The sequence below is a fragment of the Echeneis naucrates genome, chromosome 14 (assembly GCF_900963305.1).
Source record: "Echeneis naucrates chromosome 14, fEcheNa1.1, whole genome shotgun sequence".
Lineage (NCBI taxonomy): Eukaryota > Metazoa > Chordata > Actinopteri > Carangiformes > Echeneidae > Echeneis > Echeneis naucrates.
The window spans coordinates 6,894,296-6,913,426 of record NC_042524.1 but is presented as its reverse complement, the minus strand read 5'-3'; the positions used below and the strand labels follow the sequence as shown (position 1 = coordinate 6,913,426).

Sequence of the window (19,131 nt, the reverse complement as noted above, 5' to 3'; positions counted from 1 at the left end):
AGAAAATGCAGTCAGACACATTTGCATTGAGTTTGGGACATATCTACACAATCATCAGTTCTTATCTGTAGAAAGACAGATTGGTAGCTGAGTGTCAGCTAGTTTCAATCTATCCGCATTATTGCTGAAATTGTTGATATGACTTTTAAGCACTACTCACAGATGACATGTAAACACAGTCTATGCAATACAAGCAGAAAGCATTTATAAAATTATAAACTTAGTACTCGAACACTGTGTAAGTGAGAACAGTGACTCCCAAGAACAGCGATGAGAGTCCACAGCCAACATAGGTGATAATGGTGAGGATCTGCTCATTAGCCCAGTCCACCTCAGTCCTGGAGACATCCTGGACACAAACGCACACATGTGAGTGTGTAGTTTGTAATGTGTCGCCAATAGCTACATCAATAAAGCACATTGTAGGTCATTTATATTAATAGAAGTAGGGGCTCCCATCCAAGCTTCTGAGGAAAAACTAGCAATAAAGACCTGGGGCCTCATTTATAAATGTGGTGTACGTCACTTTCCACGCAAAGGTTGTGCTCTATAAAAAACAGACTTGACGGAAGAATATGCGCACCCCTAAGCAACCTGACAAGCACGATAATCCTAAATGTAAATCCAAAGAAACCAAAGAAGCTTCACGGGTAGACTCTGACCCATGGCTTTTGGGCGTACATACACTTTTAGTAACAATCCTATGTACAGTTTTATAAATGAGGCCCCTGCATCTTTAGATTCTCTCAGTGAAACATTGAAATAATGGGCTCTTCCCAGCAATATTGTGTCTAAAAGACAAAATTGTGCAGCAAAGACTAAGGAAGTAGAGTCTGATGTTTCTTACTGGCATGAAATCATTTGTTAAAAAAAACAGGCCCTGTCTGATAGGTCTTATTTCTGTTAAACTGCAGCAGGCAACTCTACTGACTTAGACTCCTCATCAATAAAATTGATGTAGCCTTTTTAAAAGATACAGCCTATATTTCTGATCCATTTCTCCATATTTCAATCTTGGGAAGAACAAATAGGCAGCAACTGACAAGGCATCTGGAAAATACTGAGACAGGTTAACATGTTGATTCTAGCATTGATATGGGGATTATTTTTGACAGAATTTAAAACATAGGAAATCAACAACGTTATTGTAATTTTAAGTGTCGCTTTTCTTCCTGTAAAATTCATTGTCATGATGTTTTGTAGTTTTGTAAAATGATCAATTAAAATTCATCTAAATGATGTCTGTCAAAAGATTATACTCAGTAAGATGCTCAATTTTAAATTAATGTTGTTTGATATCAATTAAAGATTAGACATTAAGTCAGAAGTAATGAATTCGTGTCCAACTTTGTTTGACCCATCAGTTTTTTTTATTCTTTGTGTCTTGAGCGCCCTCTCCTGGTAAAATCTTTTGACTTTCCTGCTCCTACTGGCACCATTATATCCAAAACCTTAACATACTCTGAAGTGTGTCTATCTCTCTGAGGTTAAAATGTTTTTCAAAGTCAACAGTAAAAAAGAAAATGTTGTTTTGTTTTTTTTACCAGAAGGACACCAAAGTGTGTGAGATGATTGCACAGGCAAGTTGTGTAGTCAGAGCTGCTGTTGTACTTTCTGCAGCCATGACCGTCCCAGCCTCCATGTCCATCTAGAAGATGAGTCAGACGTTCAGTCACACAGTTTCTATAGTGTTCATAAAAGTGTGACCAAAGTAAGGAGTCGAAGTCAGGACCTACCGTTTTTGTTGAAGTTCCAATACACACATTGTACATCCTTATAAACCTGTAACAGATAAAAATTTAATGCATCTGTTAAAGCAGACGTGTTTCCAGTTGCAGTTTTGCAAAGAAAATGATGTTCTTGTGTAAATGAACAAATTTTTAAAGAAGCAGTGGGTCTTACTGTGTTGGGTATGAGATGATGGAGCGTCACTTTGATGTCCTCATCAAGATCTTTGATTGGAGAAGTGGCGTTGGTCACGCTGGCTGACACCACAAAGGTGTTGAGTGTTTGACCATTCTGGTTGTTCTGATATAATGAACATGGAAGTAACTAATCTAATCAGTGTGTTTGTGCACAGTTTAAAAAAAAAAAGAAGATGTTTTTCATTGTGGTTCTTGTGTAGATTGAATAGACTCTGATATGGTGTCATACAGAATAATACCTTGAAGAGCATTGGGATGCCATAAAACTGGAACTGGATTCTTGGCGGGCTTTGGTTCAGGCCGTTTTGTGGGAACCTGTGCTGCAGTGTTGATGGCAGGGAAATGAAAGCCAATGTGCTTTTGAATGGATAGCTGTTGATGAAAATCTGCAAGAAACCTTGTGTTAAAACTAAAAACTTTACAGAATAAATAGAAATTTTCCCTAAATGCCATTGCACTGAAATTGCAAATCTGCTTTGGGAGACCAAGTTCTTGTGGCAATTACAAGTTGACAACCATCTGCTGAATATTGATTTGTTAACGCTCAACTCATGCTACGTACGCAAATAATGTTCGGACTGAGAAATTGATGTCAATTAAAAACCTGCTTTAGTGCAGAGCTGGAACGAGATGACACAGAATATATATGACTAAGAATATATTGTGGAATATGATAATTTTTCTCACCGCAAAGCTTCTGAAGTTTAAATAAAGGGGGGAAAATGTGATATGGAGGAATAAATTTGTAAGATTTAACTACAGACGGCGGTCCTTCTGGAAACTTTCCTGCTGTTGACCAAACCAAAAGAAATTGTGTAATCTTTAAATGCTAATATCAATTTAGTATGTTTTTGTTTTCATATTAAAAGTTTTAACTGAGTAATGTGTTTAGGATCAGAGAATAATACATAATGTTACATAATGGTAAGTATCTAAAGTCAATGGCCAAAGTAATCAAAACATATTAGCCCCCTTTTTTTTCCCTTCAGAGTAAATGCTTGGCGGACTTAGACTCTTGTCGTATTTGTCCATTGTTGTTGATTTACCAACCTCAGGATTTTTTCCGGAGTGGTCAGACGACACCCCGAAAGTCAATCTGTTGAACTGTCCAGGATCTACATCCACCACTGAGACAGCAACAGCTGAGGCAATCAGGGTGGAGGAGCCCTGGTAGCCGACCATCCGGTCTCCCACTGCCTCTGTTATGTTGAGGATGCTGTAGTGATGAAAGAGGAGGTTTCGTCAACATGTCAAACTGAAAAATTGAAGCAGATGTCAGTTCCGTTGTCCTTCCTCACGTGTTGGTAAAGGGTGCCAGGTAGCTGTCTGACTCCAGTATGTCAGAGATGATGCTGATGAGAGTTTTGCCCAGGTTTGGTGTGACCACACTGAGGTTGATGATGTCCTCCAGCTTGTTGAGAACTGTGACCATCTCTTGGTAGTTGAGTGCGGAGTGGTTGCTCAGCAAACTCTCAATCATCTCCACCACGTCCAGTGCATTGTCTGGAGATAAATGATTGTCCATGATGGTGTCATGTATGTAAAAGGAATCAAAATGTGTGCAACACTGGCTGGCACCTTCTGAGCATTTTACTCGTTTTTTAGCAATGGAATATTGAATATTATTATAAAGCACTCAGTTATTTTCCAAAAGTTTTACTTGTTAAATACGAACTTGTCGATAAACTCAATTTGTTTACTTTTTAGCTACTGCAAATGTATATTTTGTGCCATAAGTTTTGGTCTGAATCAATAAATTTTTGTCGGTTGCAGCATGACAGAAAAACTGAAAGCGTGTGACAGACCTGCGTTGACTTCGATGTGGTCCAGATCAGAGAGAGTTTGCACCATAAGAGCACAGTCTTTCAGGTCCGGGGACATCCACTGGGTCCAAATGGACAGCTTACTGTCAGACAAACAGGTGAGAGAAACGGTTAAAAACATTGTATTTGATTAAAAGCTATTTTTCCTTTATTCCCAATATGAAACGCCTCTGGTTGCCTTTTATATAGGCACTTATTGAAAGTGGAACATTGTGGTGAGGAGATGGACACTGTAAAACCTTAACAGCTGTGAGGTGTTTGATCTGGGAATCACTAAATCAGTAACTGCACTCATTAGTGACACTGACTTCCTGATTGATGCTCTTCCGGCACAGATGATGAACAGCCATTAAAGATTATTGCTACGGTGAATCAACACAGGTACGGTCCAGAGCCGAGTGAGACAGCCCTGTAAATATGTCCCAACGGATGTAATCAATACTGATATAAGCCCATATTTATTCTTCTGTTCAATTTATGTTAACAGAGTAAAGAGGCTAATTATATGTAATTTTCTCTTAATGGGACTAAATGTGAATTATCAATAAGTCTTTAGGCCACTTGTGACAGCAGACAGGTCAAGTCCACGTGCTTATTATGAAATATACCCAACCTTTCACCTCTCAGGTGTGTTTGGCAATATGGGAAGAGCCCACGTTGAAAAAGTAAGTCATCAGGTTTCAAATTAAGCCATCCCGAGGGCCTTTGGTATTGAAGTTAACACTGAAGTATTGAATAGGCTCATCCTGAGAGAAGCACTTTGTTCACTTGAGAGGAAACTCTTTCCTCCGAGAGAGAAAGGAATCACAAATCTGATTCATCTGAAATCACCACATTGAGTTACATCACACTGAAGGTTTTTCAGTGTGAAACCAGAGCATGGTTTCAACCAAGCATCAGTGTTTCTCTCTGGTCATCACAGCCTCGGTACTTCAGTGTCAGGACTTTGCATCAGCAAAGGTTAACACAGAAACCCATTTTGTGTACTTTTGGGGTTGGGGTTGTGTGATTACCATTCCCTATAGTTTACCAGTCAGTCAAATTAAGATAGATTAGAGAAACATATAGATAAACACTGAGTAATTAAGTGCTAGAAATGCTTGATCTTTCACCATTGTCGAGTGCCGTAGTGGAGAGGATTTTTTGGGCAGGGCAAAGTCACTTGTTTTCCTCCTGAAGTGGCAGGCCAGTGAAACAGGCCTCTCCTCGTCTGCACTGATTCTGCTTTGCACTCTAATATCACTGAGTAAGCAACAGAAAGAGAGAGACTGAGATAGAAAGAATTAAAAAAAATAACATATCTATATCACTGCAGGGAAATAAACTCACATATGCGGCTTATCTTTATGTCACTGATTGCTATAGTGGTGGAGCCGTTGTTATAAGGAATCAGTAGTAGGTCTCGTATCTGCTTTTCCATTTCTCGTGTGTCCAATAGTGACGTGGTAACCCGAACCTGGAAGATGCACCTCTCACTGCATACAATGACAAGCTGTGCTCAATAAAGGTCATTTGCATGTAAAGGAGATAAAATATATTGAGCAATTGAAATACACATTCACACAGCAGCTTATGAAATTACGAGTTAAAACGGAAACATTTTCTAAATATATACACTGTTAAGGAGCTTGTTATATTGGCACAATTTTTTTGTGATCAATTTCATGTTTACTTGAATTAGTTTTTGATATGAATGGAAACATGTAGAGCCTCGATACCTTGATCCTCTGGATCCAAACACCTGGAAAATAATGAATGAAATTGTTGCTGTTTTAGCTTCAGTTAAATCAGTCAGTACTAAATTTAAGGCAATCAACCGTTTCGCCATAATTTTAATGGAAAGTTTAAAAAGACATTTCCAATGAACTTCAGCAGAAAGTCAATAGGTATAACTAGTCAGAAAATCACAAGAATTAAAGATGGTGAATATCAACAAATCCAAATCCCAGTTTGTACAGTTTTCAGAGTGCCAGTAACCAGAGCCAGAGTGCAATGTCATGTTTACTTACTCCATCAGAGGTGCTGTGGTGTGTCAGCAGGTTATGGACATATCTGAAAGCCGGATCCATGTTCAAAGTTTTTACATTAGAATAAGATTGTGAGACCTTTCTGAAAAAAATATGTTTGTGATAGTATTTGGTGGCACTGGACTTTACCTCTTAGCTTTGGGGAGCAGCTGGACACTGAGCACCATCATCATGTCATCAGGCAGACTTGAGTTGAGCTGTGAGGGTGCAGAGGAATATATATAAATTTTTAGTTTTTATTTTGAGTGAGTGGTTCACATACTTTGTGGAGTAACGTGCATGAAACGTGAAAATGTTTATAGACTTGTGTTGTTCTGTGAGGCCTACCCAGATATTAACAGTCTGCTCTGGGTCACAGTCTCCTGTTATGGACACGTTTACTTTGACCTCAAAGTACAGCTCTGCAGGGAAGATCAAGATAAAACAAAGCACCCAGAGGTTAAAGAAAGAAGTTGTTTCTTCAGGCACAACAGCACAACATTTGTACGACTAACCAGAGACATTTGTGGGTCTTGTGGTTGTGGTAGCTGCGACCGCACCAGTGGAGGTACTTGTGATGGTGCTGGTGGTTGTGGTTCTGGTGCTGGTGGTGGTGGATGGAGAGAAGGTCAAAGGTGATATTGTGGTTGTCGGGTAGGTTGGAGACGGCATTGTCACCACATCAGGAGGACTTGTTACAACAGAAGAGAAGTTCTCTAGAAACAGAAAAGGTTACTGTGGGTGTCAATTCTCGCACACACCCGCAGAGTTAGAACTACTTCCTACCTATAGGTGTGGTGTGTATGCTGGTGTCATCAGGCAGCAGCTGGAGCAACAGATTGGGGTGATTGTAGGGCGTCTTGAGGTGAATGTAAATCTCATTTTGCATCACTGGAACATCCCAGCTGGGGATGACACTTACATGAACCACACAGTCAAACCTACAGGGAGATGGAAGTTAGTGATGTACTGTCCTCTACACCAGTCATTTATAGCCGCCCTATCATGAACCAAGTCTGTTTGTTGTAGATTTAGCGTGGACATCTGATATATGAGCAGTTAAACCACAGACAGATTTATCCTGCACAGAGAGGCTGATGCCATGCTCTGTTAAAACCTTAACCTTGTTACCTTTTGATATTTTCGGTGACCCACCGCATCTAAAGAATAAAAGACACATTATATTTACTGCTGCATAATGCTTCAAATAATACTTTTTCTCTTTTTATTTCTAATGTAGCCTTTTAAAGAGATTATACATACCTTAGAGTTTACTAAAGCCGTTAACTATCTGAGACTCTTATGTAGGCCGATACATTTTTTTTTACCAGTCACTGAGTAATTCTAGTTTTCTGGTTGAGGACCTTTTAAATTTAATTGTAAAAGAGTTGTGGCTGAGATTTGAACGGGACATATGGCAATTGAACCTCAAAAACCAGTTTCTTGTATCCTCATTGTAATGGCAAAACTACCAGAAATACAACCATGTCTGCAGTCAGCTTATCTGGGCTGTCTCGTATGGTCGGGGTTATTTATCAGTCTAATGGGCCTGCTTACCAGCCTCCCTTCATGTGATGTTTTTACAAGGCTGCCCTCTGGACTGGATCTGCGTAAGAGACCAGACCATCAGTTCCTTCTCTGTCATATACTACAAAATATGTTTTAAATGACGTGACACAAAGTGACAGTCATCTGTGTTTTATTACAGAATATACAGCGAGTTATGTTGGTCGGCGTGGTAAACTCCTACCTGGTTATCTCAAACACAAACACACTGTTTAAATACATGTTGGCTGGCAGCACCTCTCTGATCTGCAGGGACAACAAGCAGCAGCAAAAATAATAATAATAAAAAACCTTTAAATGTAATGCAATCAAGTCTTTGTTACTATTTAGGTTTTTTACATTGTTTAAAATGTCCTTAAAAAATATGAGATCATTTATCTCAATGCAAGTCTGTCCGCTGAGTGGAACAGCAGAAAGCTCTCACCCAGTGATGTGCGATCTCTCTGGCTATGTAGGACTCTGAGTTGTTCACATGACAAATGATGGCAAACCTCAGTCGCACCTCATAGAGAGACCATTCTGCCAAACAGCCAAAGAAAATATGACGCACTATAAAATTAATGTAAACAAAAAAGTACAAAGAAAACATCAACGCAACATATTAAAATACAGTAACTTCCAGGTCCTTTTGTTTTTAAATCTTGGGTAGAGATGTCGCTGAAAGATTTTTGTGTCATTTTAATGATCTTTGATTATGAACAAATCAGCGCGGCAGCTTTGGGATTAATGTTTCCGTTCAATAACAGAACAATTTCTTTATTCGCATATCTGACAAAAAGACAAACTGTAAATATTTAATCTGAGGACACAAACAAAAGGCTGCCACTGTGTCTGCTGGTGCGATAAGAGGCAGCGGTAGGAGGCCTGGTGATTCAGTAACTGACTATGGGAGGCAGAGAAGGACAAAAATATACTACTACTTGTCAATACTTACAGAAATTGCAGATACGATAAATGTAGTTAAAACAGAATGTTTAGTTTTATTTCAGTAGAAATGATTAGAAAACGTTTGTTTGCCTCACCGCAGTTCAGGCTAGAATCAGGGACCAGTTCACACTTCCCAGTGTCCCAGTTGTCCGTCGCCCAATTGATGAGGTCCCCCTCTGTACAGTACAGGGATGTCACTTCCTGCTCATTGCGCTCTCGACCCCACAGACGAAACAGAGATAATTTTCCAAACACACTGCTGAATGGAATGAGCCTTGAAGTGGTGCGCTCTGTGTTTGCCACACCCAGAGTAAATGTCCCATTTGGGGCCAGAGTACGGTCCGAGGAAGAAACGGGGGGAAAAATCTGATCTGGGAGAGAAGTCGGGATTATGATCCACCAAAACTGAAACTGTAAAATCTTACCACAAAAGGACACAATGTAAAAATGAACAAGTCTAACTGGACATGTCGTGTGTATCTGTCCTTCTGACATATAAAACAAAGATGCAAACTCGTTAGCCTCAAAATGTCTACAAAGAATTTTGAGAACAGACTGTAGGATGTTAAAACTACCTGTCATCATGGCCACCAAGTTTCCATCAACATACAGAGCAGGTTTGTCTTTGGTGTGTGACCAGCTCAGGCACAATGAATACCAGTGGGACAGTTCGAGGTTTATCTGAGGGCTGGTCCACTCTCTCCCAAACATCCAGACCACTAAATAGCCCGGCTTCCCCCCAAAGACCAGATCCGAATACTGAACATCAGGATGGTGGTAGATGAAGGCGATCCATGGTGAGGTGGCCTGAACCTGAATTTTATAGATATTTTACCAAACATCATTCATACAGACTGGAACTCTGAACCTTTAAACCTTTCAGTCTAATTTTAAAGAGACTTTTTGGGTGACTGGAGTTTAGTTAATTTGCCATCGGTACCTCAAACTTCAGATGGAGACAGACAGTGAATTCCTGCAGGGCAGGGATTGAGACATGAGGCTTTAAGGTCAAGTGCCTGCACTGATGATTGAAGTCCATCACCTTTCCCCATAGACTGCCCTGATGGACTGACAACACAACCAAACAGCACAAAGCCATTAACATGTAGCACACAGATGTGGATCTGTAGAACATATCAGAAGAGAAGATTTGGGCCGATCAGTGTTACAGTTCTCTGAAGCTAAACTGTGTGAAGTAATAATACATGTGAGAATCAGCACCACCGCCAGCATTTCATTATCAAATTGTGCACATAACTTAGTATACAGCTGTACTTTACTACCTGTACAATTATAAACATTGCGATGTTATTTTCACCACAACTATGAAATAATATAAAACTTAATCTGACTCTCTCCTAGTCATGATTTTATTAAAAAAAAGTATTCAGACCTACCTTGTCCCACAGTGGAGGCAGAGATGCTCAGCAGAGACAAACAGACAAAAACGTTCAAGAATTTTTGAAGGAAAATCATCCTGAAATCTTAAAAAATGGGAGTTTATTATCTTTTCAATGCCTTACTTTCTCTAATTAATAACGACCCTCCATTAATTTATTGAAACTCTTAACTACCTAAACATTTGGTGACATTTAATCTGAAGTCCGAGCCTTGAAAGAAATAAAGAAGTGCTTAGCCGATCCAAAAAGCAAAGGGAGATTAAAAAGATATATCAGGTCCAGAATCTCGACAAGAGAAAAGTAAACTAAGTAAATCAAATTCTGAGACAGAGCAACAGACAAACTGTACAAACAGAGACGGTCCGACTGTGTGTGCAGATGAGACCGCAGCAGTTTTCAAGGTGCGTTACTGCTGCGATTGGTCCACTGGAGTAATTACTGTGTGGGTGAGAGATAGAGAAAGGTGGAGAGAGAGGATATGTACATAGTGAAAATCATCTAACCAGTCAATCAAATTAGAGTAAAAAACAAACAAAAAAATAAATAAATAAATCACGCTTTCCAATGTTCACTGTATGGTTTCACATTTCTACAAATTCATCCAAGGAAAAAAGTTCACGTCCCCAGTTCCCTTCAGATCGATTAAAAAGAAAAGGTCTGGTCCTTAAAAAACACACGCATACATCTATAAACAAGAAAAACTAAATAATACTCAGTTTGGTAGAAAGTTTATTTAATTTTTGCAACACACCAAAGCATGCAGTATGCATATTTTATATTCAATTTAGATAATTATTAAACATTTTCCTCTGAGGGAAAATGGTTTAGAAAGTGCATAAAAGTTTATTTACTTGAAACATATAAAAGGCATGAAAATCAATAGGTAAAAAGGAGTTACAAATATATATCATTTTGACTATTAAAAAAAGACTTTTTATGGTCATAGGAAAATAACACCTTTCGGTCTCTAAATCACTAATATAGGCAGTGTTACTGCAATTCAAATGATCCCATTTTATATGTCTGTTTGATCTAACAGCAACACATAAGCATTGGTTTCTGCGTTTTAAAAATCCAAACTAAATGAATTTGTGCTCGAGCTCTTGAGTGTCAACACTAACAACCATCAGCTCAAAAACAAACTGCTGTTGACAGTGACCGGGCTCTCCGGTCTACTTGTTGCCACAGTCGGTGCACAGGATGTCTCTCCCTTGGGCCACAAAGGGCTTTTTGGACAGACTGAGGGAGCATCTCTTACAGTTGAAGCAGTATTCGTGCCAGGAAGCGCCCTCGTAGTTCACAACGTTCACCCCTTTACCGAATCCTGAGAGTCCAGGAGAGAATAGTTAGAGATGTGTGTGCCAAGGCAGTGCTTTAATGAGTATTAAAGTGTGTGGATGTTCTTCATTTCATATTTTAGATTAGTCACTCTGAATATCATAATTTATTCACCGCCATTTTTAACAAAATAGTACCAAAAAAAAGGCCAAATCTGAAGTCTACCTGTGATGGGATTTTGGCAGCCGCTGCATTTTTTAGCCACTGAGCTCTTGTAGCATTCGACACAGAAGACTTGGTCCTGGTGTTTGGTGAAACTCTTCTCTGCCAGAGGCTTTGAGCAGCAGCTGCACACAAAACAGTGGCTGTGCCACGGCTGGTCCTGGTAGTTCACTCCTCCAGAGGTTATAGGCTGGAGGCAGATGGACATAACAAAAAAAATGTTTTTAATCGTTTCTGTCTTCGCAGAGATACACTAGAGGCAAAAGGGATGATTCCAATCTGTTAGAAAAAAAATTACCTTTTTGCAGCTGACACAATGTTTGGCAAACTTCTTGTCATAGCAGGGGCTGCAGTAAGTGTCGCTTCCCTTGGAGAGGAAACTCTGCGTCCCGATTGGTCGTTTACAGTTGAAACAGGTGAAACATTCATCGTGCCACGAGTTGCCTTTGTACTCCACGCTCTCCGTCCCTAAAGGGGACGGCAGAGGAGATGATAGTGAATTCAAGGATAAGTCCAGTCTGCAGCATTCACTCAGTAGAAAACTCTTAACACAGGATCTTTTTCTTAGAAACCTCACAAATTTTGTGCGCATTGGCTACAAATACACCCGACTGTCTGCAAATGTATAACTTTATAAGATGTTTTTGTAATAGGTCACAAAATCAGAGATTGCAGGTCCTTAGTCTCACCAGGCAGAATGGGCTTATAGCAGCAGTGACATCGCGGAGCGTCCTCTCTGGAGCAGCACTTCCCACACATGATGCGGTCTTCCTTGGTGCTGAAGGGCTCCTTGGCCAGAGGCTTGTAACACTTGGCACAACGGAAACACTCCTCATGCCAGTAACGGCCCTTATGGCTGAGCTCCTGATGGGGAAAAGAGGGATGTGGGGACTCATAATCCTTTTCTCCACAAAGGAAAAGTTATGGAGAGCATCCTCCCATAACTCCCCACCTTTCACACTTTTCAAAGCCAAACGAGGAAGCTCACACCAGCCCCCTTTGCGGTCACCGGCTTGTGTGCTTTCTTTGTTCACTGCCATTTTGTTGTTGCCGTCCTTGGTCTACAGTAAGACCGTTTTGAATCAGTCAGCATTCCCACAGACACACTTATTTAAATAATGTGTAAAAACTTGGCTTCAGCACATCCACTGCTGTCTAATGTTGCATAAAGAAGTAGAGCTTCCTTCCTTCAGCTTGAATTATTAATTGTATTTTTATCTGAATCAGTATCTGTCACTGTACATCCCTGAGGAACTGATGATTCTGAGTCATAAGATCGATGTGATAGCTAATAATTATTAGCCCACCTAGTTCCCAACAGGGAAGGTGTGTGGATAGAAAAAAAAGTCATCGAACCGGGTCACTGACAAATGCGTCTCATCTCACCTTCATTTCCACAGAGATGGGTCGATGGCACTCGGCGCAGGAGTTGGCGCAGAACTTAGTGTGGCAGCGAACGCACACTGGCCTTCCCTCACTGCGGACAAACCTTTTTCCCCCGAGGTCATCCCGACAGTAGAAACAGTTTGAGCTGTCTGCCATCTTAACCTACGGCACACAGGAGAGGAAAGGTAAAGTCCACATGGGGGCATTGTTGCTGTACTTAATGTGACTGAAGAGAAGGAAAGGTTTGAATGCTGCGTACATATTAAAATACGAATATCTGTCGCAGTATATTACTCCATTTGATACATGGGGCCAAAGACAGACTAAAATTTGGTATGTAGGACTTTGACTTTAAATGTCAAAGTAGCAACAATTCAGTGTTTCTTCAGCTCCCTCCCTAAAATACATCACACATAAATTTTCTAAACATAGACGTGAAACCATCATGCTGACCACAATAACACTGAGCACAGAGCCATGATTACAGGGTCAGGGCTGCAGATGGCAAACTATACACATCGTCGTGACAGCTACGCAAGCACACAGAAACTCAGAGGACGAGATAGATTAAGTGTGTTCACTCTTTTATTCACGCTGGCCGACTGTAAGGAATCCTCTGTGTGTGTGTGTGTGTGTGTGTGTGTGTGTCTGCACTATGAGGCGATCACATGAAGGAATGCCTGGTATGACTAATGTGGTGAGATCTGGAACGTCTACGGCCCTTTTGACAGAACCTGCACACACACCACCTCGTACATGGGCCACTCCCTGGGAAACCACAAAAGCCACAAACCTTTTCTCCGCCTCTCTTGGAGCGGCATGTTAGCTCAGATTCATGGGGACATTTTGCTTTTGGCTCAGGACTGACGTTACCACGAGTTTGGGCTGCGTTCACAATCATTCAAATCCTCCTTTTTCTTGCATATTTCTCTTAAGCTCTCCACAAAAGTCAGAGTCGGGTCAAGGATTAGCTTTTAGGGCAAGGCCTGACTGATATGTACCCTTTTTTATCCGTTTTGCTTGATGCCTTAAGAGGGAAAATTGTGGCTATTTGCAGGTGTACAGGCAACAGTTGTTGGCTGCTTCTCACGAGCTCAAACTTAAAAACTTGTGCTGCAAGTTGTTCTAGTTAAAAAAAAAGTTCTCACAGGAGCGTGTTTTTTAAATCTACAAATCAAAGCTGTAATGGTTTGGAGTTAAAATGACAAAAAAAAAGGTTTGTTTAGTTTCAGATCTGCAAGGATGCTGGCACATTTAAATTAGATTATTATATTATATATATATATATATCCTTTAACTTTTATTCAGTAGTCTCCCACTTTTGTTGATATTGCTCCTTGATTTCAGCTCTGCATGATTTAAAAGACCAAAAGTCTGCGTGTTTGTGGTTTCTTATCTGAGGCATATGCTGATCTTAATAATTACTCTAAATTGGTCTAAACTAAAATAATTGACAAAAAAAAACTTAAAATGGCGAGACTTTGTCTTTTTAGTTAAAGTGTTTTAAAAAAGTTTAAACAAAATAATCAGCATTAATTTTATATGATCAGGGAAGAAACTAAGTCATACCATGAGCTGGAAGTGTAAAATAAAATTAATAGAGACTTTCACTTTAAACTTAAATTTCTTAGCAGTATGTGATTGAGGTTAAAGGTGCTACTGTTGGGTCAGATAATAATCCAAACTGAAGCGGACACTTCATGTGGTGTGAACATGCATCTTCCTCTCAGCGACCTGTAGCTGCTTTATTAGTTCACCGTCTGAGGTACCTCATCCATCTTCACTGTGCGACAGCAAGTCGGGCCAAAGACAGCACTCCTGTAGTATCTACCTTTTTGTTCAGATTCTATTATACTTACCCTTTTTGTTCAGTTACTTCCTCTTGTCTCTCGCTGAAGTTAATGATTTTCAGTTTCTGTCCTTACCAGTTTTTCCTCACAACCGACAAAATGCAAACATGCACACACACACACACACACACACACACACACACACACACAGTGCCCATGCTGTGGGGCAGGCAGTCATGGTGTTTGGCTAACAGCGTGGTGGAAACGTTATCTGATGGGAACTGAACAATGGCTGACAGGAAGCGAGCCAGTATCCACACAGGTTGGAAGAAAATAAATCAGATCTCGCTGACGTCAGTCTCCAAGGACGGTGCTGCTGCATGTCTTCAATTTGTTTTCTCGCAGTAAATATTCTTGCTTTGTCGTGACACAGGGGCACACATACGTCATTTTCTTCTCCTCTTACTGCCAAGACTAATGCTCATGTTTGTTCCCCATGGAAACGGGTCAAAGTGAAATGAAGCTGTGATGTACAACCAAGGCTGGAGGCAGGCAGAGGGTTGAGGGCAGCGCTGCAGCCAAGGAAAACTCTCTGTACTTGTATCAATCACATTGTGCAGACATGAATCTGCTCACGCAGTCATGTGATGGTGTCATATGGAGCAAAGAACCAGCTCGTCTTATGGTTTAGTCAGTCTAAGGGGTGGGATGTGGCATGAAGTGGTGAAACGATAAGGTTGTGCATGTTCCTGGCTCATTTATGTGTTTTTCTAGTCAATCACTGTGGCAGAGAGGAATACGTCAGATTAGGCAGGATCAGTTTAGTGCTAGTTTTGGTCTTTGACAAGAAGGAAAGTATCACAAACTTTATCCTTTAAGTTGGATAAGTCTCCCTGCAGTCTGCAGCCACTCACATGAGAAGGTTTTTTAAGCTACTGGTGGTTTAGCTTGAAGTCTCTGCTTTTTGTTCTTCCCATCCAGAATCTACCACTCTACTGCTGGAGATGTGTGGTGTAAAAATAGAGCAGAGAGAGACGGTGACATCATGTCCTGCACACAGCAAGAAAATCGCACATGTTTAAAACACACGAGGGGACAAACGAAGAGAGAGAAAGCTAAGGAAAGAGAGAACGGGGGAAGAAATCGCTCAGAAATCAAACTACAGACAAACTAAAACAGTGTGTGTTATTTTGTCTGCATGTCCTGACCATCTGGGTACTGCTGTCTTTGTTTTTTGTGCATGTGTGCGTGTGCGTGCGTGTGTGTGTGTGTTGTCATGAGCTTATCACTGAAGAATGTAGTGAAAAAATGAGAAACAGGAAGTCTCCATCTAAATGGTGAAGTTGGCACTGTGCAGCCACACACACACACACACACACACACACACACAGTCTCAGTTGAGTTTTAATGTGCAGGCTATTAATAAGTTTACATTAAATCTCATTAGTGCCCTCAGGCCCACAGTGGGACCCTGCGTGCTGCAGGACTCAGGGTCTGAGTCCTTAATCGTGGTCTAACGGATAAAAATAGATTCACATTGTGAAAGTATAAAATATTCACCCTGTGTTCATGGGAAACCTGAAGTTGGACAACAGTACATTACAGAGAGATTTAGTCTGCTTCAGTTTCACAATGTTGTCAAGATGTGAAAGATAATTCAATTCACATCTGATCTGTTTTCGTGCCTCTGTTCCAGCTACATTATGTCCCGTTCACTCATAATATAGCGACAGTGTTCTGTTGGTCGGGAGAGAAGTGAATTTTAAATTTGGAAAGATTGAAGGTTTGCTAACATTAGCAGTGTATGAAATACTAAATAATGAATTGGATAAAAGAAGTTTGGTGCTCAGTCACATAAAGTGGGATTTTCAGAGCTATCACATTTAATATGAAAATGCCTTCAGGCCAAAGTACAACAGCGTAATTCTGACAGCGTTCCCACCAGTTACCGATCGTTCTTTCTCAAAAACAAATACACACCAGAATTTGAAGCTGAGCAAAGTTGTAACAGAGTTGAACAGTTTTTCCTCCACATCGACCTACAAAGGATGATAGTTGTTTAATTTGGCTCTGCTGAGAAACATTTCACCGGCTGGAATAAAGCTGATACATCAGATCTGAGCCGTGTAGAGAGAAAAGTGGAAGAAGCTCAGCATGTCCCACTACAGCAGGACTGATGTGATGGTTTTACCAGAAGGTGCTGTTAGCTGGATTCAGCCTCACACACACACACACACACACACACACACTCTCCTCTTCTTTGTTCAGTGACTGAGGAGTTGACAAAACTAAAAGCTTTTAGCATTAGCAAGTGTATGACCAATTTCTATTTCCATGAATATCTGTGTGTGTGTGTGTGTGTGTGTGTGTGTGTATGTGTATGTGTATGTGTATGTGTATGTGTATGTGTATGTGTATGTGTGTGTGTGTGTGTGTGTGTGTGTGTGTGTGTGTGTGTGTGTGTGTGTGTGTGTGTGTGTGTGTGTGTGTGTGTGTGTCTCTCTCACCACACACATCAGGCCAGTCACTCCTGTTGACTCCCAAACTTCCAAAGCTCTCTGTGCAATTTATAGTTAAAATGATCTTTTGGGAGATTTAAATCTGGGGTTCTGCCTTACGGCCTCATTCGCTTCCAAACTCTTCCAATCTCTCTTCATAAATCTGCAAACGACTAAATCCCTGAAAATCTCACTTTCTAAGCATTCCTCCAGATTCTTACCCTGACGGCGACCTCACCGAGCCTGGAAACAAACAAAAACAACCCATCTCTCCAGGGAACAAACCAATTTGATACTCAAATGTTTGTTTGGAATTTCTTCATAATCTGGAGGAGTAGAAAGAGCAAAATATAGAAAATATATTGAAAACTATCCACAGTTAACAAGTTAGACCTTTAACATGTTCAAGAAAAACAAAATAAAATCAACGATGGCAAAAAGTGTGCCAACTTTCACGAACAGGCTGCAGGGAGCAGAAACCACAACTTCACACTGTTCAGACGAAATGAATCACTGAACTTTAGAGGCGAGAGGTGAGATGCTCAGCCAAGCCTGACTGCTCACGCCAGGGCACGACTCTTCTCCTCCCAGCACTCCCTGCTCCATTTTTCTCCACCTACGCCGTCACGCATCTCCTCGCTGTGCGTGGCCTCAGCTTGTCAGCGTGTGAGTCAGCCATTACAGCTTCCTCCAGCTGGAGGTCACGGTGCAGGAAGACTCGTAACAGGCCGACATAAATGGCGTCGATGCTTAATTTGAGAAATATTTCTTTCCATCCAAACCTCCTGTAATATTAAATTGATGGCCGCTTTCATTCAGACATGACTTCAAATGTAAATATGAACACATCAATCCTTCTTTGCTTCCCTCTGAACACATAATTCGGATGAACACAAAAGATTTTTGCTCTGTTCACTCTGTTACTGATTAAAATCAGCGGAGTGAAGGTTTAATGGCTGCAGGTCAAAGATAAACGTTCAGGTTCCGCAGTAAAAGCTGCAGACTCGTCTCAGCGTTGAATCTACATTAAAAACTCCAATAGAAGCTGTAGTAGCTCACCACTGGGGATCAATGAAGACAAAAACAGCGTGTTAGTATCTGATTCACAGCTCGTCCTATTAAAATCACAACAGGGAGTCACTGTGACGCAAAGTCAGACAGACTGCATTTGGTTTTATGAGGCTGTGATGGATTTTATGGGATTCAGCTCATAGTCATTTTCTGTAACATTCAGGAACCAACTTCGACTTAAATAAACCGAACGCTGCTTTATCCCCCAGCTAAGGGTCAGACACACACGAGGCACCTCATTTATCGTCTGTGGCTGCTCATGTGTTAGTGCGTGCTGTTAGAAATGATCGTAACACAACTGCTTCCATATGACCTAACACTTTAAGTCAGGATGGAGCAACATCTGGGGAAACGTTGTCCTTCCCCTTTTCAGCTCTGTCATCTGTTAATGACACAGACGTGACCTTTTATTTGGCGTTTTCTGTAGTTCGGTACTCGGTAAGCTAACCATGTCGGAGCCATGTCCATCTCACACTTCAATCCTGGATTTACTTCAAAACTCCCCGCAGAATAAGATTGGCTTGCAGATCAAACACTGAAGCAACGCACAACTGACAGGGGCATCTCACACACACACACACACACAGCAATGAAATATATAGTACATGAATTTTAACTGACCTCTGCCATTTTTGATTTATTTTTTTTATTTTTTTCGTCTTGCCTCAGCACGTTCCATCACTGGGTGAAAACAGGAGACTTCCTAACTGGAAACAGATTTCAGGAGTGACTCCGGCTTCCACAAGTCAGCGTGCAACTGTACCTCTCTCTCTCACACACACACACACACACACACACACACACACACACACACACACACACACACACACTTAGACATGAATAGCCAACGCCCTTGACAACTTTAAAACGTATTTCCTATCTGGATATCAAAGAGCTGCTTAGTTAATAAAGTGTGTGTGTGTGTGAGGCTGCTGAAGTTGCGGGACATTTTGTGCAGATGATTTCTAATCACCCGGATCAATGACTTTATACTGACAGCCGTTCACAGCAGAATCACAGAGAGACAGGCGGAGAGAGGGAGCGGGGCTGCGGGCTCAGCTTACCGGGCTCAGGCTGCTGTCTGCGGCGGCGGATCGGCGGCGGCTCTCCGCTGCGGCCGGACCCTCACGGCTTATAAATACGGCGGCGTGCGGCTGCGTCAAGATGCACGCACTCAGACGCGCTCCAAACCGGAAGACCTTAAAAAAATAAAAGGAAAAAAAAATGCTGCAGTGAATG

At 41.0% G+C, this 19,131-nt stretch overlaps 1 protein-coding gene across 2 annotated transcripts; it reads right to left on the bottom strand.

Moving 5' to 3' along the window:
- Positions 1 to 10,397: 10,397 nt before the first annotated feature.
- On the bottom strand, positions 10,398 to 19,069 carry LOC115053930 (four and a half LIM domains protein 1-like). Of its 2 annotated transcripts, XM_029518824.1 has the most exons (7): positions 18,957 to 18,993; positions 18,514 to 18,659; positions 12,534 to 12,695; positions 11,837 to 12,011; positions 11,446 to 11,615; positions 11,151 to 11,337; positions 10,398 to 10,971 (listed from the first exon to the last, which is right to left on the bottom strand). In XM_029518824.1, exons 2-7 carry the CDS (start codon positions 18,520 to 18,522, stop codon positions 10,820 to 10,822), a joined length of 855 nt encoding a protein of 284 aa, XP_029374684.1. In that variant the 5' UTR covers positions 18,523 to 18,659; positions 18,957 to 18,993; the 3' UTR covers positions 10,398 to 10,819. The 2 variants fall into 2 exon arrangements, with proteins under 2 accessions (XP_029374684.1, XP_029374685.1); XM_029518825.1 differs by lacking the exon at positions 18,514 to 18,659 and having other exon boundaries at positions 10,400 to 10,971; positions 18,957 to 19,069.
- Positions 19,070 to 19,131: the final 62 nt, after the last annotated feature.